Genomic DNA, 26,433 nt, shown 5'->3' on the forward strand with positions numbered 1-26,433 from the left:
AGCAAAGCAAGAAAGGCAAAATTTGAAAATCAGAGCCAAAATATGTCCCATGCCCTTTAAAAGTTTTTTTTTTTTTTTTTTTAAATGAGGGTAGGCGAAAAGAAAGGGAAAGATGGAAGAAGGAAAATAGTTTTGACATCTTGCATACAACCCCTCAGATAAAAGCTGAACAATGGGATGAATTAAACTGTATGCAACATAAGAAACTTCAGCCTGTGTCACCAGTAACTGCTCCAGCTGAGCTCAGTGTCACAAAACAAGCAAAACACATGAATATAAATAAAAATACTCTGACATGGCAGCCTGCATATCAAGTAGCGGAGTGGGGACCTTTCAAACAGAGGACAGTAGAGTTCTGATTTTATGAACACTGATCTTGTGAACGGCTTCTTTCCCTTGATCAGCAAGGTACAAGACTATGTATTTAAACAGCAAGCAGAGGTCACAAGCATTCAGAGGATGCGTGTATCGACCTTCCCATGCTCTGGTGAAAGTGCCTTTGTAATAGACAAGTCATGCCTCAGAAATGGTTTAGCAGTGTTTTGAAGGACAAGAAGAAAACCATGTGGTACAACTCCTAAGTTTGAAAAGACTGAGGGATTTGATGGCAAAGAAGGGATACAATTTTCTCAAGCAAAAAATATCAGTGATTTATTTCACCTGTGACTACAGGCACACTACAGTTTTTTCAACACTGCTGGGATATTTTTGTTTTCCTGCTATTAGTCTCTAGATATTTTAATGCACAGAAAGGTCTGCAGATAGCACATCCAATGCATGTGTAACACTGAACTGAAATTCCACTGTCTGTTTCAAATGTTGATAGTAGAGTTTTCTGTAATGTGGCTTTAGATTGTACTCTTAGGTACAGGGACCTTGCCGTGTATGTAGTTTTACTACTGTAAAGGACTCTGTACCTCTCTGGCACTAGATATGCAAATTATAGGTGTGAACAAATTATAGCCTAAAAACTCAATTGCGACTTCATGTCAGTTTTTCACCAACATAACTCCATTGATTTCAGTGGAGATATTTCCGATTTACACCAGTGTAATGAGGTCAGACTCAAGTCCGAAAGATTCATGGAGCCCACCAGTGTACATAGAATACACCCTTTGATTTGATTTTCTTTGTATATTGACAAGTAATCTTGTTTGTTACAATTCCATTCAATCAAAGTGCACGCCAATCTCGTTTACCTCATCATCATCTACATTTTCGTCCTCATCCTCAGAATCCAGAAGAAGTTTCCTCTTCCTTCGGAGTCGCTTGAGGGGTCTGTCAGTCTCATTAACCTGGCAGCCAATGCTGACATTAAGGTTTCTACTGCTTATTCTGTTTCTGCAATCAGCTGGGATGTCTTTAGAGTCACTGCAAACAGCCACAATTTAAAATAAAAAAAACCTGTTCTATAACCAGTGTATGGATTGTGTGGAGGGCTTGGGCTGGCAAATAAGAAGTGAATTTAATATTTGTGGGAAGAGCCGGATTTTCTATCTATCTTAGATACTTATATATAGGTGAGGAAAGATTAGATTTTTATCAGTACATGTGTGAAAATATTGATTTCCTTGTACACATACAAATCAACTAAAAGATTTTTCATCGATAATAATCTAATGTACAGACAGAAAAGAAAGAAAAATGCTGCCTGAAACCTTATTAGAGTTTGCTTTAAGGATATTTACTATATTTATTTTGGTACGTGATGTTGACTGTGTTTTAACTGTTACAAAGCTTTAACTTTTTGAATCTCAGTGTCTGCTGTCATAAAATTATTATCTGAAACCTCTCTATAATTTTGTAGAACTTGGAAAATTTAAATAGATAAAAATCTAATAAAATGCTTAAATATAAACATTGATATTACCTGTTGAAATTATAGAAATAAAATTCTGCCAATTCTACTTATATGGCCCTGTCACCCCAGTATCTGATCACCTCACAATCTTTAATGTATTTACCCTCACAACATCTCTGTAAGGTAGGAAAGTGCTATTATCTCTGTCTTACAGCTGGAGCACTGAGGCATAGAAGAACTAAGTGACTTGCTCTAGGTCACACAGGAAATCTGTGGCATAGCAGGGAGATGACCTGGGTCTCCCAAGTCCCAGTCTAATGCCCTAACCAACGGACCATCCTTCTTCATGGGAAATGTCAGATTGACAGGCCAGGAGGCTTAAATCCTGCATTTATCTCCTGAGCAGGTACAGCACACACAGTGGCAATGCAGCCAGACTTGAGCAGTTGAAACTAACTGACCTTTTTGCTGGCAATCTTGGCAGAGAGGCCAAAGACTGAGGTCCTAGAGAGCGAACTCTCTTCTCCTCTTTATAGATGGTACTTCAGGACAGGACCAGGGTGCTGCTACTGCCAGTGCTGCTACTGCCAGTGCTGTGCTGATACCTGCTCTGTCGATCTATTGCTGTCACTGCAACACCTTCCACAGATGCTAAATTCTCATGAAACGGGAAAATGATGTGAGGTTTCTTACTTGTCTTGCTGCTGAGCACAGGTTCGAATACAAAACTTCCCATTCTCCAAGCAGTCCATTTGCCCACAGGTTTCACAGGCTGGGATGTCAGAACTAGGCACGTTGCCTTTGGGCTCTGCAGAAGAGGAACGAGGACAATGATTACAGAAAAAGTTGTAAAGTTTTTAAATTTATCACCTCTCAGTCTAATCCAAGGAGCTCTCCCAATGCCCTTTATAAACTTTCATTAACTAAGCCGCACACCCCCTTTAAGAGAGGTAATTATTATCTCTGATCTGGTATTTAAAGAGAGTGTTTTCTGCCATTAAAGACCAAATCACTCATATCTAAAGAAGTGATATTTTAATATTAGGGAAATTCATGCTCTCCTGTAAAGGTGTCAAAGAATTAAATCTCAAGGCTCTAACGAGGGTCCAATTAGAAGACTTTTTTTTTTAAGTACCCCTATAGCTTTGAGACAAGTGCAAATATTGTTTGAAATTTTGTCAAAAGTGACTACATTTTTGGGGGGTGCTTGTAACATGCAAATGTGTTTTAAAAGTCAGTCTTTACATATATTTTTCATACTTCTTGAAAACCTCTATTAAGAGGCCCTGGAAAAGCCTTGTTATAGGTATCCCATTAAAAGTATCTGAAAATATGTCTATATAAATGGCTGTACGCTAGCCAGGAAAACGCATGAGTTGAATACAACAAAACTGATGTACATAATGAGCATGATGATCCCAATATAACAATTTTACAGCCTGCCCTGATTTAGGTTTTTCCTAATGTAAGTTAAATCCTGATCTAATATCACATTAGAAAACACAAAGTCCATATTTCCAAAACTTAGCACCAAAGTAATGCACATTTTGTTCATCTATAACTAAGTAATTTTGTGCAGAAATTATGCGCTTGGGCATACATGTGGGCTGGGTGCAATCACCATCACCACTCAGCTCATGCCAGCAAGCACTGTATTGCTACAGGAAACGCTTCTTAAAACATGTGGTTCCAGCGTCCTATCAAGCTGTGTATTTGGTCCCTCAGCAGTGCACAAAGCTCACCTTCAGAATCAGTGCCAGAGGCAGCAGTCGTGTTGGTTGCACCAGGAGTGGAAGCACCAGGGTTAAGGCTGGCTATTCTGGCATTTATTGCTGGAGCCAAGAGAGTTTTTATGGCTTCTGCTTCAGTAATGATTTCTAAAGTTCCAAACTCACTTAAACGGAACTGCAGGTAACAAAAGAAAGAAAGGTTTCAGAGTAGCAGCCGTGTTAGTCTGTATTCGCAAAAAGAAAAGGAGTACTTGTGGCACCTTAGAGACTAACCAATTTATTTGAGCATAAGCTTTCGTGAGCTACACGAAATGAAGTGAGCTGTAGCTCATGAAAGCATATGCTCAAATAAATTGGTTAGTCTCTAAGGTGCCACAAGTCCTCCTTTTCTTTTTTAAAAGAAAGAAAGCAGTTAAAGAAGACAATCAAACTAAACAGCAGCAGATAGGTTTCAAAGTGGGAAAGATAGTGCATGAGATTCAGTATGCAAGCGGAGCTAGGACAAAAAGTGCTACTGGCAAGAGAAATTGCTTTCCATACAACACAGTGTCACAAAAAATCCTATTTTACCAAGAAATGCCTGTTCAGTGGTGATCTGCTTCAGTGTTAATACAGAAAAGCTACATTTATTCTTATGTGCTTCATAGTTTTTCCCTTTATGTAATTCAAACCTACAGCATTTCTAGCAAACAAACTGGAGCGACTTATATGTCCTCTGAAAGAGCAGCAACTTGGCCAAAATCCCTGTTGTGAGTTTTCAGGATTATCCTATGATGAATAAATGGACAATAATGTAGTTACCAAACAGTAGCAACCCACCTAAAAATCTTCTAGCAAGTAGGAACTGTTAAGAAAGAGGTTCCTTACCAGTAACTGCAGTTCTTTGGAGAGTATTACACACACCTGTAGGATGAGCCGCCTCTGCCCCCCGCACCCAACCAACCAACCTACCTCCTGCCCCGCTCCACCCCCCACACACGCACCCTACCATATCTTTGAGCTTTGGGAACCTTCCATAAATGCAGCATCAGCAGGATTGCACACGTGGTCCTTCACAGCACTAAGTATTTTGAGTTAGAGTTATAAGGGGCCATGCAGTTCTCAATCCCATCAGTTCCTTCTACTAAACTCAAGAGTCTTCTGGCAAATGAACTTTACAGGAAGATGGGTGGCAACATTACTGGGTGGTAACTTCTCTTTCTTCAGGGTGGCCTCTGCAAAATCCTATTTGTAGAAGTCTAACAAATAGGAGAGATCCCTTCACTGGAATGGGGTACTGACCCAAAGGTGGATCAGAGAGTCTAGCTCACAGGGCTATATCAGAGAGTCTCCTCAGGACAGACTGGAGAGGAACATGACTATCCTTTCAACCTCAAGGTGTAAAGATTGGGCATGCAGAACAACAGTCTGGATTCTTACAACCTTGGCTTCAAATGTCTGGGGCCCTAGTGGGGTGCTTGCTTGGTCCAAGCAGACACTGCTTTTCTAGCAAGTTCCTGCACAGCGCCAGTAAGCGCAGTCTATAAGTGGGTGTATGCAAAGATCGCCACAAGGAAGGAGGACTTTCTTATGATCTTGGAATTAATTATACAACAAAAACTAACTGCCATTCCCTCGGATCTCAATACCCTCTGCAATATGGAGATGGCTACCCAACAACAAGAGAAATAAACTACCAGAGGTCACTCACGCTAGCAGACTCTGTGGTAGAGTTTTCATTGACACTAGCATATAGATTGTATATAACTCCTTAAAAATCATAACAAATCTCCTCACCAAACCCAGTTCACAAAAGCACTAGCCCTGACTACTTAGGCCCACTGACAGAAGCATCATCTTCCTTCTCTCCTTCACCCTTACTGTTCACAATATCGCTAACTCAGTTCCACCCATAGCTTATAAAAGCTCTCCCCAAAACCCTCTCCCCACTCGTTTGAGCTGCAGCCTGTATTCCTCACAGCTTCCAAGATGCTGCACCAGAAGAAACATATTTCTGCCCCTGAATCCCAAAGTAACCAAGAGTATTATTTTTATTTAAATAAGAGCAAAGATAACCCACCCCAAACAAATGATAATTATATATATGGGATTCTGGTGGGCTTTTCTATAGGCATCTTTACATCAGTTTAACGAGGGAACTAACTCCTTCTTGAAATGGTGGAAGAACAGTAGTGGAATGGATGGAAGATATCACAGGCTGAGGGTTCCTCAGAAATGCATATAATAGTAACAGACTGATACTGTGAACAAAAGGTCACAATGCGGAGCCTCACCAGAGCTCTGGTGTCCCGTTAAGCATCAGAGCTGACTACTGAAGGAAGCAAGGATATTAAAGCAGTCTTGTATTAAGGGACTAGATTCTTGAAGATAATGAGATATATAGAGTCTTTTAAATATAAAATCATCAACTCAAACCAGTAGTGACAGAACGCTGTTATGTTACCATCTGATGGCTCACCTGAGAGCACCTGTGTTGGCGGGGCTCAGTCCACTTTCCAGCGGACAAGTACTCTCATCGGAAAAAACCACCACCACCACCACCACCGGCGTCTTTGCTAGAAGTCTCTGAAGACTGAATGAGCCATGGAGTTGAACTCTACTCTTACTCCTAGAGGTTCCTTCTGATCAAGGACAAAGCACATGAGTATATGGGGTGGCTGATTCTGCTACTGCCTGCACTGTACCTGCTCTCTAGTTAAACAGAGGATTTCAATCTGCAGAGCTGCCAGTACAGCATATTCACTAATTCTAAAGTCACATGAAAATTTTTTTAAAACATTCTCCTTAATAAGAGACAAAAGAAACGGAAATTACAAAAAACGTAACTGTGCTGTTTTCCTCTCCACATGCAAGAATTCTGACATACATGAGGGAGGGGGGGAAAAAAAGAGGCAAAAAATAAAAGGGAACTGGACAGTGAAATCAAAACAGAACCCTGTTATTTTGGATCATAATAGTGAGACGCACACCTGCGAGGCTAGTTAATAATGAACAACCTGGACATTTGTACCACACTCAGTCACTGTGGTACCTGAGAACTCATCTTTGTATTTGGTAATCCTGTATTTAAATGGTTCTGAATAAATCCCATCATGCTTTGTAGACAGTACACTGTTATTCCAGAATCAGTTAAATACAACCATCTCTGGGGAGGAATATAACTGCTATTTAAGAAAACACAGCAATGTTTCTCAAGAGGTTTTCTTTTAGGAAGTGAAGAATAATGTTTCCAAATGAAATTACAGGGGAGTACAGGAGACAAGTTAGCCATTAGAAAGTAATTATCCAAACTGCAATTTGAACAAAACCCCAGGACTCCTAGGAACTCCATGAACTTGATTCTGTATTACTCAGGTTTTAGGTCAGTATAACTCCCATTGATTTCAGGTCTCATAAGTTGATCAAAACACTTCAGATACACAGCGTCATGCATGCACTTATTCTTTTGACTTCTGTGGAGATTCGCCATGGAAGAATTTGCTTCATAGACTGAAGTAAGCTTTGAACGACTGGGTTGCAGATTTTTCAAAGAAAAGGGAGGGGGAAAGTGAAAGAAAAAGACCAATGTTTTCCAGGGAGGCCCCTGATTTTGGAATGGATGCCTAATTTGAGACGTGTGGAGCCTGATTTTCAGAGGCTCGGAGTCCCCACAGCTCCAGGTCACTTCAGATGGAGCTGTAAATGTTCAGAACCTTTAAAAAATATATTTATATCAGGCTCAGGGTATCACGTTAGACATCCAAAAAAATCCGTGAAAATGTGGCCTGAATCATTTTAAAAGTACAACTGAACTAAGTCTGTCAGGAAACTTGGAAACCACAATAAACTGATGGGGTCATTTTCTGTCTATCATATTTGTGAACAACCTCCTCCAAAAATCTCAGCTGTGATTTATTTACATTACAGCCACTATCAATAAGAAAGGTGTAGCTAGACAATAGCTGAGAAAATAATCACAGACATCCTAAAGCAACCATACTAAAGCAATATTCTACAAATATTCACTCGTGAGAATAGCCTTTGCTCATTTATGGGCTGAATTTAACAGGATTTCTTGCCTGAATAAGGTGTACCCATACAGCTGAGAAATGGCAAGTTCAGGCCTTAAATGTAGCAATGAATGAAGGCTCTTAAATACCTCCTTGCAGCTATAATTCTGACACTTTAAATTAACTGAACAAGAGTCAAGAGGAAAACAAAAAAACAAAAAAAATCAAATCCAGAAATCTCACTAGGAATTCACTACTTGTTTGGTGACTCCAATTCTGCAGCAGCTGACGGGATAATCATTTTAAAGCAAGTCTTTTTTTCTAACCAAAGAAAAGAACATGTACTAACTTCAATGCATTACTAAATGCTTGATCATTTTTTTACCCTATTCCTTGGTTTCTTACTTGTATGTTGCTACCTGGCAAGGTAGCAATGCCGTCTTTCCAGTCTAAGGCACCCATTACATCGAAGTCTGCAGTCGGGGTGATAGTGGGTTTTCTCTCCGAGACACTCTGTTCCATCTTTCAGCTTAGCCTTTGGGTTTGTTTGTTTTTAAATTTTTAAGAAAGAAAACTAGGGGTTGAAAACAAAACAAAAGAGAGGCACAGAATCAACAGGCCTGTCACTTACATTTCATGAAGGATTTTAAGAGTGACGCTGCTTATGCTTCATATAAGTTAATGGCTTTCAAAAGATGGAAAAAAATGTCAACTTGTAATTTGCTCAAAGCACTTTAAAAAAAAAGGCAGTGGGGGGTGAAACAAATATGCAATTTCTGGACAAAATTATAAAACAGAAAGCTGTGACGCTCAATTGGGTTTGCATAATTATTGTCCATTTTACAGTTTATGGGCAAAACACTGGTCTTTCAAGTCCATGGGAGCTTAACCATTGATTTTAAATGGGACTAGGATTTGGGCCAACATACACATGCGCACATACCCACACATTGCTGTGGCACTGGGGTGCCTGAAACAATTTTAAAGAGCAGTATTATCTTAGCAGCACTGGCAGATTGCACTGTTATTGGTCGTCACCTCCTACAGTGTTTACGCTCTAGGACTGCTTTGCAGCCATATAGAAGTTAAGTAGAAATATCTAGCAGGAGAATCAACTAAAAGCTATGTTGCTATGTGGACTAAGTGTATCTGATGACAGCAACAATACTACTAATATAGAATTTTATATGCAATAATCAATCATCAATAAATTGTACTGCATTGCCTGGTATATATAACTTAAATAATACGAATACTGAAAAAAAATGGCTGCTTAAAAAAAAGGAAATTCACTTCTCATTCTTGAACTAGAAGTTTTATTATTTTTCCTATCTGACCACATAACCTACGTTACCTTAGTAAAAACAGGCCATACCAGTGACAAATTCAATTTAATCCTTGTCCTACAGAAACAGGCTTCAACTGCCATAGGGAAATCATACCACCATTTGATGTCAAAGTCTCTTACACATCACATTATCAGCATGTTCCAAGGCAGAACTTCATTTCACTGGAGGTCAAAAGCTCACCTTTGAGGTAGGACAAGTCTCATTCCATGCAATCATGTATCTCCAATTCAAGCAGCTTAGGGAGTGCTGTATGTTTAACCTGATTAATTCACTTGTGGGATGGACATTTGCAAACAGTACTTCTAAGCACCTCTGAACAAAACTAAGTCCGCTGTTGATGTCAACTAGTAGGCATCGCAATCTGATTATTTCCCTTGGGGCTGGTTTATTTTGTCTACATTTTTAAATTTAAAAATCAAACAAGGACAATTGCTTTTGCACCCTGAGAGACTGGCAGAGATACAAGCACCATATACTGTGATCATGATGAGTCACACTGATGAAATTGGGAATCTGTTAGCTACATTTATGGCCCAATTCTTGAAGGTGCTCAAGAACTTCAACTCCCACTGACTTCAACAGGAGATACAGAATCTTACCATCAGGCTCTTAGTGCCCCTATCTAATGGATGAGCAAACAAAAATTCCACTAAGTTAATACAGAGATGACATGACAGCATTACACTCTTTTACCAAGACACATTGGTACAGTTACTCAGGATCATCCTTCATCTAAGTCTTCTTCATCCAGTTCCAACCCTATACATGAATATTTTAATACAGACTTGTTAAGCTGTAAAAGCCTATTTGTAGACTACAGTTTGATGCCAGGTCCTGCAAAGATACGATGTATCACACGATTTGTCATTCCTCCAATTCGCCCTTTATTTTAAAGGACCTTTACTGCAGAAAAATACCCTCAATCCCACACCAAGTCAGAGTTCACATTTGATGCGTTGTTACTGATGGCACCAGAATGTTATTATTGGAGTACTGGAAAGAGTAGTTCCTAATAAATAGGTGGAGCAAGAGATGGAGAACTGAATCCCTGGATTCTGGGTTCTACTCTCTGTCACCTTCCTCTTTTTGTGCCTCAGCTTGTCCCCTTGTAAAATGAGGATTAATAATACAGACCTACCTCAACGGAGGATTAATGAACATTTGTACAGAGCTTTGCGCAGAAGCAGCACTAGGCAAATGCTCAGCACTGTTCCCCACCACACTCCCAAGAGGTCCAATGCTGCAAGGTGCAGAGTGCTCTGGGGCACTGAGCAGGATTGGGTCCTGGGTCAGTAAGAACATTTGCAGAGGTCTCACTGGAGCCGGAGGCTTTGAGGCCACTCAGATAGTACAGCTTGGAAGATGTTAGTTTAAACCAGTGGTTCTCAACATTTCCAGATGACTGTACCCCTTTCAGGAGTCTGATTTGTCTTGCGTACCCAAGTTTCACCTCACTTAAAAACTCTGCGGCCATCCAGCTCTGAACGCAGTGCCGCCACCAGCAGTAGCACAGACGTAAAGGTGGCAACCACTCTTTGCGGCTTGGGAGTACTATTTTTAAAATCCCACTCCCGCAATACCTGCTCCCACATTGTTTGTTGAATTTTATCCTTCTCCAGCTGTTATGGCAGTGGATCCTGTGGGACCCACAAGATCACAGACCCGCTGCAGAGCTCTAGAGTCTGTCATACTAGGCCAATAGGATGAGTCGAAATACCCCCTGGAAGACCTCAGTGTACCCCCAGGGATATGCATACCCCAGTTGAGAACCTCTGATTTAAACTATATGAGTTATTTAAAACCAGACCAAGCAAAGCATTAGAAAACACAATGTATGGAATAAGCTCGTACTGGCCAGAGCAGGACTAGCTAAAATAGGCCTTTTTCACCTCCATGTTCCATAAATCTAATTAAAAAAACTAGAAAAATATCATAATAAAAAATTACTTTTCTTATAATGCTCCTTTTATAATCCACTATCAGTAAAATCTACATTACAATAAAACCAATATAGCCCAATAAAGAGAAACAAAATGTTCAATAAAAAGATATGGCAGAAACCAGCTTGAAACATTGGAAAAAGCTTTTGCCCCAGTATGTGATTGTTTTTCTTTTAACTTTCAAAAAGACCCAGAAAACATTACCATGCCAGAAGACTGGATGTCCTGTAACTGTAATTTAAAATGTGGCAAAACTAGAATGGAAATTTCAGCTCTAAACAGCAAATTCTGGTTATAAATGATGCAAGCATCCTGGGAGAGATAATAATTTACAATGAATACATCGTAGTCCAGGTTTGGACATAGTCCATACCACACTTTGCTTTTCAAAGGCAGTGGGTAGGTGCATAGAAAGTGGGAGCCAGCAATGCCACAGTTTTAATCTTGTCTCTGCTACCAAATCACCTTGTGGCAAATCACACTTAGGACAGACAGCTTGGATCTTCAGAGGTGCTGAGCACCCACAGCTTCCATCGTCTTCAGTAATGGCAGTTGTGGGTGCTTATCACCCATGAAAATCAGTTACCTTTTATTTAGGTGTCTGAATTTGGGGTTAAGTGACAAACTTTATGCACCCATATTTGAAAATGTGGCCATTAACATCTGTCTCACCCTATTTGTAAAATACAGATAAATAATACAGACATCTCCGGCAAAAGTGTTAGGGTTAATTATATTTGTAAACAGCTTTCAAAATATAAAACATTACAAAAGATCTAAATATTATTAGACTTTCAGGGAAAGGACCGGCTTTCAAAAAGAGTTCTACTTCACATGCAATCAGCCTGAAACCTTACTACACGGGGAGTTCAATGTAGCTAGAGCAATGTAAAACTGGAGCAACACAGTGGTGAATTAAGACCAAAGACTTTTTAAAATCAAGTAACAACAATTTCAAGTTTTCAACCCTTCTGACTATGTCTTTACACAAGGCAGAATCCCAGCTGAAAAATACTTGGAGTCAAGAAAACCACCTCATTTTCTGCTCTTCTGAGAATGACTGTAATTATAAGTTTCCTTTTTGCCCAGAAAGAGAACTGGGAACCTATTGGAGCTGGACATCTCATTTCAGCCAATGCAGCATGGAACTGACAAGAGATACACCTGGAAACAGGTTTTCCAGAATTTCCTGTGAAAACACTTTACTTGAGCATGAGCTTTCGTGAGCTACAGCTCACTTCATCAGAGCTGTAGCTCACGAAAGCTCATGCTCAAATAAATTGGTTAGTCTCTAAGGTGCCACAAGTCCTCCTTTTCTTTTTGCGAATACAGACTAACACGGCTGTTCCTCTGAAACTTTACTTGAAACATCCATCATCTAGACGCTTTAATCTGTAAGTGTCTTTGCCTTGTATGAGTGATTGTTTCAAAGCTCCATATTACCTCACTTTTTTATATGACTTATTTAATGTATTTAACAAATATCTAGTGCACAATGCCTGCAATTGACTATTTCTCTGCTGATTATAACCAAAAGTGAAGAGACTCAGGCCTTTTCCTAGGTTACAACTAATCTAACCTCAAAATACTGCCCTGAAAATGTATCAGACAGACACACAATTGTTTGCCTGCCCTTTACTATGATGATGATGACTGACAATACTTTACTTGCCCATCAAAAACTATGACTTGCGCTGGGCAAGTAATATTTTGCAAGGCTCAACTAGTCTTCCTACCAAGAAAGCCAGCCTACCACTGGCCTCCTGTCAGCCTAGCCAGAAACATAAAGGGTGATCGAAACCTGCAGTGGAACTAGAGTTGCGCCACTATTTCAATATAAATTACTAGCAGCCACAGCAGGCACTTAGTGCATCAGGGAGATACAATTGCTCATGCTGTCCTCTGTCTCAAACTAGAAAACACACAATGGACCATACTCAAACAAAATGCTAACAGCCTTAATTCATTATGCTTTCTATTTGCTTCTCCCATTCTTAGTACCTGTGTTCGCAGTGGCGAGAGGAAAGAGTACAGTTACGACTACAAAAGCAACCAAAATGCTATTAGACTCAAAGACTAGAGAAGGATGGTGTAGGAAAGGGAGGATGTCCTTTTGGTTCAGACACTGAGCTGAGACTCAGGAGATCCAAGGTCTCTTCCCAGCTTTGCCACAGACTCCTGATGGGCAAGCCACTTTACTTCTCGATGTTTCCATTGTTCATCTGTAAAATGCTTATCTCCCAAGGATGTTGTGAGGCTAAATTCATTACAGTTGTGTGGTACTCTAGCATGATGTTCGGAGATAGATAAAAATAGTACCAGAGGCTATCCAACCCTTATCAATGTATAAGGTCAGACAGCAATACTATATGGGTACCCTTCTAAACCCAATCCTTACTCTTGCAGTAAATCCAGACTAGCACCATAGTCCACAGAACGTCTCTCTCTTAAAAGCCACTGGTCAAATATGCACATATGCCAACTGACAGAAGCAAAGCTCCAATATAACACAATTACTAGACCAGCATTTATGTAGTTTAAGAATTTCTGTCCCTCTCTCATACTCACACTCCCCCATCCTCCAACCACCAGCCACTGTATGTTACAGCAAAGTTTCAGTAGAAAACGTAGTGAAAAGAAATCATATGTCAAGTCAGGTGCAACAAATGCAATTCCAAGGGTCAGTGCTTCAAATCACACATTTTCCATTCAGTTTTTCAAGTCTTCTCCAGTTAAGTTTCCTTCATCGTGCAATCATACTTGCTTTGCTACCCTTCTCTTCACATTGTATATCATCTTGAAGTTAACTAGAAAGCAGTCTTTTTTCCTGTCTTTTTTCATTACAGAAACTCAATGAGGCATTCAGTGCTATGCTGGAAAAAATATTTCAGTCTATTCCCAGAAGAGGAGAATGGAAGCAGAAGGAGGTACAAAACATACTTGTGTGTCCACAAAGTTAACAGTTTGTGTTCAATTACTCTAAGTGACAAATAGCACCACATAATACATTAACTTGTTTTTGTGACTTGCATTAAACTGTTATCCTGCTAGGGCTTTTTCCTCCCCTCTAATCCCCTATTTTGAAGCTTTTGGTGATTTTTAATGCCCGCTGACAGTCCTCCTCTAGATAGCCAAGGAACAAGGACAGTATAAACAGTGGCCATACAACCTTGCCCCACCAATGTGCATGAAGAGGTCACATACAGGGCAAAGTGAGGAATTCAGGTTACTTGGCTCATCCAGTCCCAGCCCCTCTACTGCAACAGCGATCAAAGGGGCCACTTGTACACAAAAAACGTACACACAATTTACGAATTTCAGCCAATGCAGCGTGGAACTGACAAGAGACACACTTGGAAACAGGTTTTTCAGAATTTCCTGTAAAAACACTTTACCTGAAACATCCATCATCTCGATGCTTTAATCTGTATCGTTCCCAAATGTATAAATTTACCATAGGAAGGTATAGCCATTTCTCTACCAGTTTTGATTTGAATGATTTTTATTTAAGACCTAATGACCTGAAGATAAACAATACAATTTTGGGTTCCGAATTACGTCAGTCTGGTGACATCACTGAAAGAGTCACAATTCTGAAAAAACATCATAATGGTTCTTCCAAGGGGAAACTAAAATGTAAAGTAATGTGTTGAAGTTTAACTGAGACATAAACCAGGAATGTTGCAATGAAATACTTTCATTACATGTTCAGAAAATTAAAGTGCATAACGGACAATAATTAGTGGACCCTTCCTTCCAAAGGAAAATGCCATTCTCCATAATATTTTGTTGTCCTTAAAAATTTCTGTTGAAGTTTAAGACAATCGCTGGATATGGGTTCCCAAATAGAAAGATTAAGGGAACTGTAAAGCTTTGCACTGGTTCCCCCCCCCCGCCCCATATTTTAAGCCACTTCGTTAAATTGTATTTTCTCTGAACATTTCACCTCAAATATCCTTTTGGTAATGTGAGCAAAAAGAAGTCAGAATGCACCTATTTGATTGATCACCTACAAGGTGAGATTAAGAAGAATAATACAGCTACTCACTGTTCAGTTTTGGAAAAACTGTTTTTAATGTATACCAAGTGGACATTAATAATTGTTCTTTTCAAGGCTAGAATAATTCACCTTCAGGTCGTACAAGAACCTTAAAAATATACAAGTGTTTACAGAATTGTCCAAAATAAGCATAAACCAATACAAACATTTTAATATATACACATACGCAGGCTGGTGATTAAAATTCACCTGACCTTGAAGTCAATAGCAAAAACTAGTCTGAGCACCCATATTCTAACTACCAGTAGCTCAAAAAAAATACAGCAAAATGCAATTAAAAAAAAGCTATTTTCTAAACTGGTTGATAGAATATAGTAAAACTTTCTAGGATTTTGCTCAACAAGACTAAAATCTGAAGTAAAATCTGGTAGTGGTATAACAAACTTCCAAGCTCCAGGAAACTAGCCCTACATAGAAAAAACAATACAACATCAAAATGTCTTCTCCAGATTAAATATACTAGAGCAGTGGTTCCCAAACCTGGGACACCACTTGTGCAGGGAAAGCCCCTGGCGGGCCGAGCCAGTTTGTTTACCTGCTGCATCCGCAGGTTCGGCTGATCACAGCTCCCACTGGCCGCAGTTCGCTGCTCCAGGCCAAGGGGGGCTGCTGGAAGCAGCACGGGCCTAGGGACGTACAGGCCACCGCTTCCCATAGCCCCCATTAGCCTGGAGCGGCGAACCACGGCCAGGGGGAGCTGCAATAGGCCGAACCTGCGGACTTGGCCCAGGCAAACTGGCCCAGCCCGCCAAGGGCTTTCCCTGCACAAGCGGCATCCCAACTTTGGGAAACACTCTACTAGAAAGCTGCAAAAGCTCAAGTGTTTCTATATCAGGAAAAAGTTACAACAAAAATGACATCTTCCTACAGAATGATTCTGCTCCTGGCTAATCACTTCACTTTACTGATTAACAGTAAGTAAAAAGCTAGGAAAGCACTTTTTCAGAGAATATGAACATTCTTATACATTACACAGCACAGTTCTTGCTATCCCCCTTCATCCATTAGAAGCTTTAAAAAAAGACATAATATTAGTTTTGCAATTTGGGAACTGCACATTTAGTCGATAATATATTATTATACAAGGCCTTGATCCAGCAAAGCATTTAAGCATATAAACAACTTTAAGAATATGAATAGTCCTATTGACTTCTCACAGACATCTCACATGCTTAAAAGTTTTGCTAAATCAGGACCTTGCATAACAGTAGAATATTATTGATTAAATGTGTAAATGCATCCCCTATACCCAGTCTCCAACCCTGCAAAACCAATATTAAGTCTTTATCTTAAGCTTGTAAGAGTTATCACTATTCAGATCTGAATGATTATATTATACAACTTACTTTTCTGCCTAAAGAGATAGAGCCCAACTTAATACACCAAGTACTAATGTTTTCTGGACCTCATACCAAGCACAATTTACAAAACAAAAATTAAACACACACTGTATCTGGGGACTTGGACACAGCCACAAGGGTGTATCAATAGTTTTAGTATTTTAAGAGCTATAAACCACTCTTCAAATAGTATTGATCTGTGATATCCCAAACAGCTCAAGGACTTTTGCATTAAAGATTTGGATAACATTCCGTCCCCGAACCTGCCATCTTTCCTCAATGGGAGTTTTGACCGAGTAAGGTCAGTGGCATCAGGTCCTCTCCAGGCATTGTAGAAGCTGTTCTTATTGACAGTCTCTTTCATAGCCAAAGGCAACACACTGAAAAGATGGAAGTCTGCACCTCTTTTAAATATAACGGTGTGATACAATGAAATGAATGTGCTGGCAAATTCAGAGAGGGCCTCGTGCTGTTTGAAAGATAAGGAAATGCAGTTTGATGGGATTTGGTCTGTGTTTCTAGTTTGACAGGATTAGTTTTTAATCTGTGAAGTGTACCAGTTCTCCTTTATTATTCCCAGATTTTAAAAAGTTATATTATGCTGGAGTTAAGACTAGAAGTAAACATCAGAAGCCCCCACATCTTTCCTTCCACAGCCCCACTCACTCCCCAGCTCCCAGCAACACCAGAAAGCAGCACCATGGGAAGCAAGGATCGGGAAAAGGAGAAAAAGCAACTGTGTAAGGAGGACATGGAGGTGTGAATGGAAATGTGAGGAGGCAAGGTCAGAGAACAGGGATACAGGGGTGGCTGTCATATAATCTTTTAAAGTGAGATACTGTTAGGGTTACCAGATAGCAACTGTGAAAAAATGGGACGGGGTGGGGGGTAATAGGCCTATATAAGAAAAAGTCCCCAAAAACGGGACTGTCCCTTTAAAAACGGGACATCTGGTCACCCTAGATACTGTATAAGTTTAGAAAGACACAATAAATGCCTCTTCTTCCCATTGAAAAGAGGGGTACCCACCTTGCACAACTCCTGTTCAACTGTTCTGAACAAACCTTACTACAGGAATCAAGCTTAGGCATGTGGCACACACCTTTTAAAAGCAGAGACAGTTAGGGTCAACTGCTTGTGTAAGGTTGAGCAAGTAATCTACTAATGAGAAATCCTAACACCTGGGTACAGTCCATCCCCTGTTCCACTCCACTCCCTCACTTCAAACAAGAGAACAGCAACATACAAATTAAGGGGAGAAGACAGGTGGCTGGTTAAATTACCTTTTAAGAATGACCTCAGCTATTGCCAAAGTCTTCACTTCTTGCTGTAAAATAAATTATGATTACAGATGTTTAAAAACTATATTTTAAACAGTTTTGGAGGGAAATTTACCCTACATGTCATAAGCATATATTATACTTTGAAAGGTCTGTTGTACTTCATTATTCAGACTACAAAAGCAAAAAAAAAAAAAAGCTTACAAAACTTTTTAAAAAAAAGAAAAGGAGGACTTGTGGCACCTTAGAGACTAACCAATTTATTTAAGCATGAGCTTTCATGAGCTACAGCTCACTTCGCTGTAGCTCACGAAAGCTCATGCTCAAATAAACTGGTTAGTCTCTAAGGTGCTACAAGTCCTCCTTTTCTTTTTGCGAATACAGACTAACACGGCTGTTACTCTGAAAACTTTTTAAAAAATCATTTGAAAATACTTTCTTTCCTAGAATAAATATTTTATCTGTAAATGAGCTGAAGAGTTCAGCTGTCTTCAGAGACGTAAGTGTGTTAAATTTAGAAATTAAATACATTATACTGTGAAACACAGAGATTTTAACTTAAAGTGAAAATCCAGCACTACTGTTCCCTCCATAATAACACACCTTACTCCAATATGTAAATACTTCATGCATGTATATATATTACAATTGCAATTTCCCTTCCCTTGAGTTTAAAATAGAAAATATCAAAATATTTTAAATAGGGGGTTCAAAAATGACCCAATATATTGGTCTTGGAACATTCCAATCTCTCCATCAAAAATCATCCTAACGTCTGTCAACAGCACAAGAGAAAAGAAAAGCTGGTTTGCACAGATACTTCAGATACAGAGCACAGTTAGTAAAACAACATGAAATTCTATCACTCTACCTTCAAAATATTTAAATAACTGTATCGGAATGCTGAAATTAACACCATGTGCATTCCAGAGTCCATTATCACCAAAAACTTTTCTTCCCAACATAATCAGATCTTTCAGCCCCAGCTCATCTCTCATTATTCAACAGCAGAATTATGAAGATTTCAAATAATTATGTTTTTTGCTTTGACCGGACTTCAAAATCTTCCATGTTATTTGGGCACTGAGAATCACATCTTGCACCCCATTCTTAGACGTGCAAGTCCCCAAAAACAGAGAGAACCCTGCATATCCACAATGAGCTGGTGGAGATTGTGGTTGGGGCAGTCAAAGGCAAGATGCACTGGAACTTGGTGGTGGTGGAGGAGATCTGTATTTATTGCAGATCTACTAGTCTAAACCCATACCCCACAAGGGATGTGCAGCAGGTTGCAGGTGGTCCTCCTCCTCCCAAAACTGTGTCTGGATGCATGCATGCACGCACACCAAGGACAAACAAACAGATTCCATATCTCAGCCATACAATCTGTTTACATGGGCTCTGCTTTACTGCTCAGGATTTGGCCCTAAATTTATTAGTCATTCCCCAAAGATCAATACTTCATCAAGCCTCAGGATGTTCAGATGAAAAGCTTTGTTGTGTGACAGAAGGGAGACAACAGGGGAACCTAGACCACAACAACAAACAACAGAATTTAGCAAGCATTAAAAATTTAAACTGAAAAATCTAGACTCTTGATACAAAATGTCTATTGCAATAATATGCCTACAGACTAGGAGTCCCTACCATCTCCTCAAGAAGCAAGTAAACCAAAAAATGTGTTATAGTTTACATATTAGTATAAACCATTAAATAGCATGCTTGAGGCAAGTAAGGCATAGCCTGAGGTCATGAGAAGTTTGGTCGAGAAAGTAAAAGACTGCAAAGCACACCTCTGTTACATTCATCACATTAAAATTCATCATTGTTATTTACTTGTGATGGCATTAAAAATAATATAAGAAAGCAAATTCATTCTGACCAAAACAAACGGGAATTGCACAGTCTGTCAAATACGTATGCTGGAGTTCTATTAAGCAACTCTAAACATAGAACTCAGTTCTGACACCCATACTCATGCTGAATTATATCTTATTCCACAATAATTTAATTTTAATGGGTATACCTGCAGAGAAAGGTATGGTCAATGTTATGTCAAAATTGGACCCACAGTGACTGGATTGCTGTTATAGTGGGCACAAGTGCCATTAACGAGACTATTCACAGTAGCAAATACCAGGCACAGCAGTAAGTGTTTGCACTATCAGACACAAATTTTGTCCCCCTTTATACTTCTGTCTTACTACATATTAAGACACTCAAGAAGCTGGTTGTAGAGGAGAAATCTTGTGTAATTCAGCACAAAAGCTCAGAGCTCTTTATTCCTTAATCTAACTACATATCAACATTTAAATTATTTTTGCTGGTCCAGTCAGTGGTTGAATAAATTACAATAAACATTTTCAGATTAAAAATGTAATCCCATTCCTCCCAGTACCAAACACCATTGCAATTGCACTATATTAATACTTATCCCTATACTGGGATGATCCCCATTAAGAGCTATAATCAATATTTCTGAAGTATTAAATACATCCCTCCACTCATCTGCCACTAGCACCCTTTCCTTTCAAAAAACCTTTTCCTCTGAAGATTCTACTTCTAGAAAAGCTTTATAACATTTCTCCCACACATCAAATCTCCACTTCAAGTGAAAAAAATTTTCTGTCTTTCCTAAGTCTCTTAACTTTGTCAAAAAGAAAAGGAGTACTTGTGGCACCTTAGAGACGAACAAATGTATTTGAGCATAAGCTTTCGTGAGCCACAGCTCACCTCATCAGATGCATTCAGTGGAAAATACAATGGGGAGATTTATATACATAGAGAACATGAAACAATGGGTGTTACCATACACACTGTAATCAGAGTGATCACTTAAGGTGAGCTATTACCAGCAGGAGAGTGGGGGGAGGGAAGGGGGGTTCCTTTTGTAATGATGATCAAGGTAGGCCATTTCCAGCAGTTGACAAGAACGTCTGAGGAACAGTGTGTGTGTGGGGGGGGGGACAAACATGGGGAAATAGCTTTACTTTGTGTAATGACCCATCCACTCCCAGTCTCTATTCAAGTCTAAATTAACTGTATCCAGTTTGCAAATTAATTCCAATTCAGCAGTCTCTTGTTGGAGTCTGTTTCTGAAGTTTTTTTGTTGGAAGTATTGCCACTTTTAGGTCTGTAATCGAGTGACCAGAGAGATTGAAGTGTTCTCCAACTGGTTTTTGAATGTTATAATTCTTGACGTCTGATTTGTGTCCATTTATTCTTTTACGTAGAGACTGTCCAGTTTGTCCAATGTACATGGCAGAGGGGCATTGCTGGCACATGATGGCATATATCACATTGGTAGATGTGCAGGTGAACGAGCCTCTGATGGTGTGGCTGATGTGATTAGGCCCTAAATAGATATGTGGATACAGTTGGCAACGGGCTTTGTTGCAAGGATAGGGTCCCGGGTTAGTGGTTCTGGTGTGTGGTTGCTGGTGAGTATTTGCTTCAGGTTGGGGGGCTGTCTGTAAGTAAGGACTGGCTTGTCTCCCAAGATCTGTGAGAGTGATGGGTCGTCCTTCAGGATAGGTTGTAGATCCTTGATGATGCGTTGGAGAGGTTTTAGTTGGGGGCTGAAGGTGATGGCTAGTGGTGTTCTGTTATTTTCTTTGTTGGGCCTGTCCTGTAGTAGGTGACTTCTGGGTACTCTTCTGGCTCTGTCAATCTGTTTCTTCACTTCAGCAGGTGGGTATTGTAGTTGTAAGAAAGCTTGATAGAGATCTTGTAGGTGTTTGTCTCTGTCTGAGGGGTTGGAGCAAATGCAGTTGTATCGTAGAGCTTGGCTGTAGACAATGGATCGTGTGGTGTGGTCAGGGTGAAAGCTGGAGGCATGTAGGTAGGAATAGCGGTCAGTAGGTTTCCGGTATAGGGTGGTGTTTATGTGACCACCGCTTATTAGCACCGTAGTGTCCAGGAAGTGGATCTCTTGTGTGGACTGGTCCAGGCTGAGGTTGATGGTGGGATAGAAATTGTTGAAATCATGGTGGAATTCCTCAAGGGCTTCTTTTCCATGGGTCCAGATGATGAAGATGTCATCAGTAAAGTGCAAGTAGAGTAGGGACATTAGGGGACGAGAGCTGAGGAAGCGTTGTTCTAAGTCAGCCATAAAAATGTTGGCATACTGTGGGGCCATGCGGGTACCCATAGCAGTGTCACTGATTTGAAGGTATACATTGTCCCCAAATGTGAAATAGTTATGGGTGAGGACAAAGTCACAAAGTTCAGCCACCAGGTTTGCCGTGACATTATCAGGGATACTGTTCCTGACGGCTTGTAGTCCATCTTTGTGTGGAATTTGGTGTAGAGGGCTTCTACATCCATAGTGGCCAGGATGGTGTTTTCAGGAAGATCACCGATGGATTGTAGTTTCCTCAGGAAGTCAGTGGTGTCTCGAAGATAGCTGGGAGTGATGGTAGCATAGGGCCTGAGGAGGGAGTCTACATAGCCAGACAATCCTGCTGTCAGGGTGCCAATGCCTGAGATGATGGGGTGTCCAGGATTTCCAGGTTTATGGATCTTGGGTAGCAGATAGAATACCCCAGGTCAGGGTTCCAGGGGTGTGTCTGTGCGGATTTGTTCTTGTGCTTTTTCAGGGAGTTTCTAGAGCAAATGCTGTAGTTTCTTTTGGTAACCCTCAGTGGGATCAGAGGGTAATGGCTTGTAGAAAGTGGTGTTGGAGAGCTGCCTAGCAGCCTCTTGTTCATATTCCGACCTATTCATCATGACGACAGCACCTCCTTTGTCAGCCTTTTTGATTATGATGTCAGAGTTGTTTCTGAGGCTGTGGATGGCATTGTGTTCTGCACGGCTGAGGTTATGGGGCAAGTGATGCTGCTTTTCCACAATTTCAGCCCGTGCACGTCAGCGGAAGCACTCCATGTAGAAGTTCAGTCTGTTGTTTCGACCTTCAGGAGGAGTCCACCCAGAATCCTTCTTTTTGTAGACTTGGTAGGAAGCTCTCTGTGGGTTAGTATGTTGTTCAGAGATGAATTGGAAATATTCATTGAGTCTGTGTGGTATGTAGAATATGCTGACAGCTTGTGCCACATGCTCTCAAATCAGCGGCACTGCTATGCGTACCCGCATGGCCCCACAGTATGCCAACATTTTTATGGCTGACTTAGAACAACGCTTCCTCAGCTCTCGTCCCCTAATGTCCCTACTCTACTTGCACTTTACTGATGACATCTTCATCATCTGGACCCATGGAAAAGAAGCCCTTGAGGAATTCCACCATGATTTCAACAATTTCTATCCCACCATCAACCTCAGCCTGGACCAGTCCACACAAGAGATCCACTTCCTGGACACTACGGTGCTAATAAGCGGTGGTCACATAAACACCACCCTATACCGGAAACCTACTGACCGCTATTCCTACCTACATGCCTCCAGCTTTCACCCTGACCACACCACATGATCCATTGTCTACAGCCAAGCTCTACGATACAACTGCATTTGCTCCAACCCCTCAGACAGAGACAAACACCTACAAGATCTCTATCAAGCTTTCTTACAACTACAATACCCACCTGCTGAAGTGAAGAAACAGATTGACAGAGCCAGAAGAGTACCCAGAAGTCACCTACTACAGGACAGGCCCAACAAAGAAAATAACAGAACACCACTAGCCATCACCTTCAGCCCCCAACTAAAACCTCTCCAACGCATCATCAAGGATCTACAACCTATCCTGAAGGACGACCCATCACTCTCACAGATCTTGGGAGACAAGCCAGTCCTTACTTACAGACAGCCCCCCAACCTGAAGCAAATACTCACCAGCAACCACACACCAGAACCACTAACCCGGGACCCTATCCTTGCAACAAAGCCCGTTGCCAACTGTATCCACATATCTATTTAGGGCCTAATCACATCAGCCACACCATCAGAGGCTCGTTCACCTGCACATCTACCAATGTGATATATGCCATCATGTGCCAGCAATGCCCCTCTGCCATGTACATTGGACAAACTGGACAGTCTCTACGTAAAAGAATAAATGGACACAAATCAGACGTCAAGAATTATAACATTCAAAAACCAGTTGGAGAACACTTCAATCTCTCTGGTCACTCGATTACAGACCTAAAAGTGGCAATACTTCAACAAAAAAACTTCAGAAACAGACTCCAACAAGAGACTGCTGAATTGGAATTAATTTGCAAACTGGATACAGTTAACTTAGACTTGAATAGAGACTGGGAGTGGACGGGTCATTACACAAAGTAAAGCTATTTCCCCATGTTTGTCCCCCCCCCACACACACTGTTCCTCAGACGTTCTTGTCAACTGCTGGAAATGGCCTACCTTGATCATCATTACAAAAGGAACCCCCCTTCCCTCCCCCCACTCTCCTGCTGGTAATAGCTCACCTTAAGTGATCACTCTGATTACAGTGTGTATGGTAACACCCATTGTTTCATGTTCTCTATGTATATAAATCTCCCCATTGTATTTTCCACTGAATGCATCTGATGAGGTGAGCTGTGGCTCACGAAAGCTTATGCTCAAATACATTTGTTCGTCTCTAAGGTGCCACAAGTACTCCTTTTCTTTTTGCGAATACAGACTAACCTGGCTGCTACTCTGAAACTTAACTTTGTCAAGTTTTTTGAGATTGTACAGAAGCCAGTATATAAAACAAACTAAGTTATATTAAAAAATACATAACATTTGTGGCAACAGTAGCAATAATAACTATAGCCTCATAATAAGTAATATTAATAATGAGCTGTGCTAGCAACAATGCAGCCAACAGAATAACTAAGTTCCACTTTTCTCTACAAGTATTCCTGTCCTGGGTTTTCAGGGTTATAAAAAAAGGCAGATTGTATAGTAAATGCTTCACTATATTTTAAAATATGCTTTCAACCATCCAACTGGCAGTATTAAAATAACAGCGAAGTGAATTTTTAATGTCACACACATGATTTCCAGTTCAGAGACATTAGAAGACTTTCCCCCAGAGTATAGGGGGGACTCCCACCAGAAGATCCCTGACACTATGGTATATCAGTCCCTCTTTCTCCATCAATCAGCAATGAGATATTCACCAGGAAAAATTGTGTGAGTCAGCCCCTCTCAGACAGAAATGGCATCTTCTCACTAGATACCCCGGTATTGGGGTGAATAGGGTCCTCTGTCAGTCAGACATCAAGTGAGAGTAGGGACAGAGTGAATGGAGAGGGAGGGGAACTGAGGTAAAGCAGGATGGGGGGTGTTTCTGGGGGAGCACGTTGGGGAGGCATAGGCAGGTATTGACTCGAGGGGGCTTTGCTGTGTGGACGCTAAGGGAGCACGCTTCCTGCTCCTGCCTCGGCATCCACCCTGTAATGTGGCAGGATCAGGAAACACACAAGTTACATATGAGAGGAAGGAGGGCCCTCCTGGCCCCCCAGCAAGAGGATATTTTCTATGCCCCACACACATACATACATACATACATACCAGGCTGTTATGGCCCTGTACCCCTCTCCAAACAGCTGATGGCAAACTTTCCAGTCACTTCCTATCGAGCCTAAGACCCCCCAGCCAGGGGGGTTTTGCGGGGTGGAGAACTATCTGAACTGGGAATCACTGGGGAGAGATAAATGGGGAGTCCTCTATGGGGAGGGTCCCCCCATACCCCAGCCAGACAAGGGAATAAGGCAGCCCCCCCCCCTCGGGGGGACCAGGAAATTTGAGCCACGGGGGGGGGGGGATATAGGACAGCCCCGTATCCCCTCCGTCCCCCAACTTGGGGGGACATGGCGCAGCCCCTCACACCCCTGCCCCAGGGGCACAGGGCAGCCCCCCCCCCGGGGACAAGGGGCACACCCACTCACTGGGAGGAAGGGGGCATGAACCCCTCCAGGCCCGAGGGGAAAGGGGCAGGGACGCCCCCACCCGCACAGGGCGCCCCACTCACCGCCCCGCCCCCACACAGAGCGCCCCACTCACCGCCCCCCTCCTCTCCGTCTCCTGAACTCTTCCCAGGACAGTTACTGGAGTGGCCCGGGGGCAGCCAACGCGCATGCGCGGCCGCTGCTCCGGCTGGGGCGGGGAGAGCTGCGGGGGGAGGGGAAAAGGGGGCACAGTGAGGGGGCAGGATGGGGGGGTCAGAGTGAGGGTGGGTTAGAGGGCGGGAGAGGGGACCTAGAGGGCAGGATCTGGGGGGGTGCTTCAGAGGGGGCAAGATGGTGGGGGGGACTCAGGAGCAGGATGGAGGGTGTTTCGGGGGGACAGGATGGGGGGGCCAGAGGGCGGGAGAGGGGACCTAGAGGACAGGATCGGGGCTGGGGGCGTTTCAGAGGGGGCAAGAAGTGGGGGGGTCAGAGTGAGGGGGCAGGGTGGGGGGGACCCAGGAGCAGGATGGGGGGTGTTTCAGAGGGGGCAGGTGCAGGGACAGGTTATGTGGACAGGATGGAGAGAGAAAAGGGAAGGATGCAATTGATGGAGGGGGATAGACTGGGAGCGAGACATTGGGCAAGGGGGACACAGGGCAGAGGGAAGGGGTGCACCTAAGGGTCTGAGGGAGAGCAAGAGGGGGGCAGGAAATGAGAGCTGAAGAATGGGAAAAACTGGGGGCAGGACAGAAGCGGGCCACTAGGGAGCAGTGTAAGAGGTCTAGGGGGACAGGAAGAGGGAGGAGACAGACATTGGGGGTGATAAAAGAGGGCAGTGTATGGGAGCTGAGTGCTGAGGCTGGTCCATGGTCTGGGCACTAGCCTAGAATTTGGGAGATGCAGGTTCAAGTCTCTGCTGTGCCATAGTCTTCCTGTGTGACTTTGGGCAAGTCATTCAGCACCTCTTGTGCCTCAGTTCCTCATTTGTACAATGGGAATAATGATGCTTTCCTAACTCATAGGGGTGTTGTGAGGATAAATATACAGTATTAAAGATTGTGAGATGCTCAGATACTTATCAGGAACCCATTACAGTAGTATCTTTGATA

At 41.8% G+C, this 26,433-nt stretch overlaps 1 protein-coding gene across 5 annotated transcripts in view; it reads right to left on the reverse strand.

Moving 5' to 3' along the window:
- Positions 1-25,498, reverse strand: part of LOC125624686 (lethal(3)malignant brain tumor-like protein 4) — an 84,429-nt gene extending 58,931 nt beyond the window's left edge. For 2 of the 5 annotated variants that reach the window (XM_048825837.2, XM_048825836.2), the window contains exons 1-5: positions 25,440-25,498; positions 7,926-8,094; positions 3,544-3,706; positions 2,495-2,609; positions 1,200-1,371 (exon numbers count right to left, since the gene is read on the reverse strand). In XM_048825837.2, coding sequence (XP_048681794.2) covers positions 1,200-1,371; positions 2,495-2,609; positions 3,544-3,706; positions 7,926-8,042 — 567 coding nt within the window. In that variant the 5' untranslated portion in view covers positions 8,043-8,094; positions 25,440-25,498. Of the gene's footprint in view, positions 1-1,199; positions 1,372-2,494; positions 2,610-3,543; positions 3,707-5,989; positions 6,061-7,925; positions 8,095-25,439 lie in introns of those variants that run through there. The other 3 variants (XM_075121407.1, XM_075121408.1, XM_075121409.1) reach the window with 3 other exon arrangements.
- Positions 25,499-26,433: the final 935 nt, after the last annotated feature.

The sequence above is a fragment of the Caretta caretta genome, chromosome 19 (assembly GCF_965140235.1).
Source record: "Caretta caretta isolate rCarCar2 chromosome 19, rCarCar1.hap1, whole genome shotgun sequence".
Classification (NCBI taxonomy): Eukaryota; Metazoa; Chordata; order Testudines; family Cheloniidae; genus Caretta; species Caretta caretta.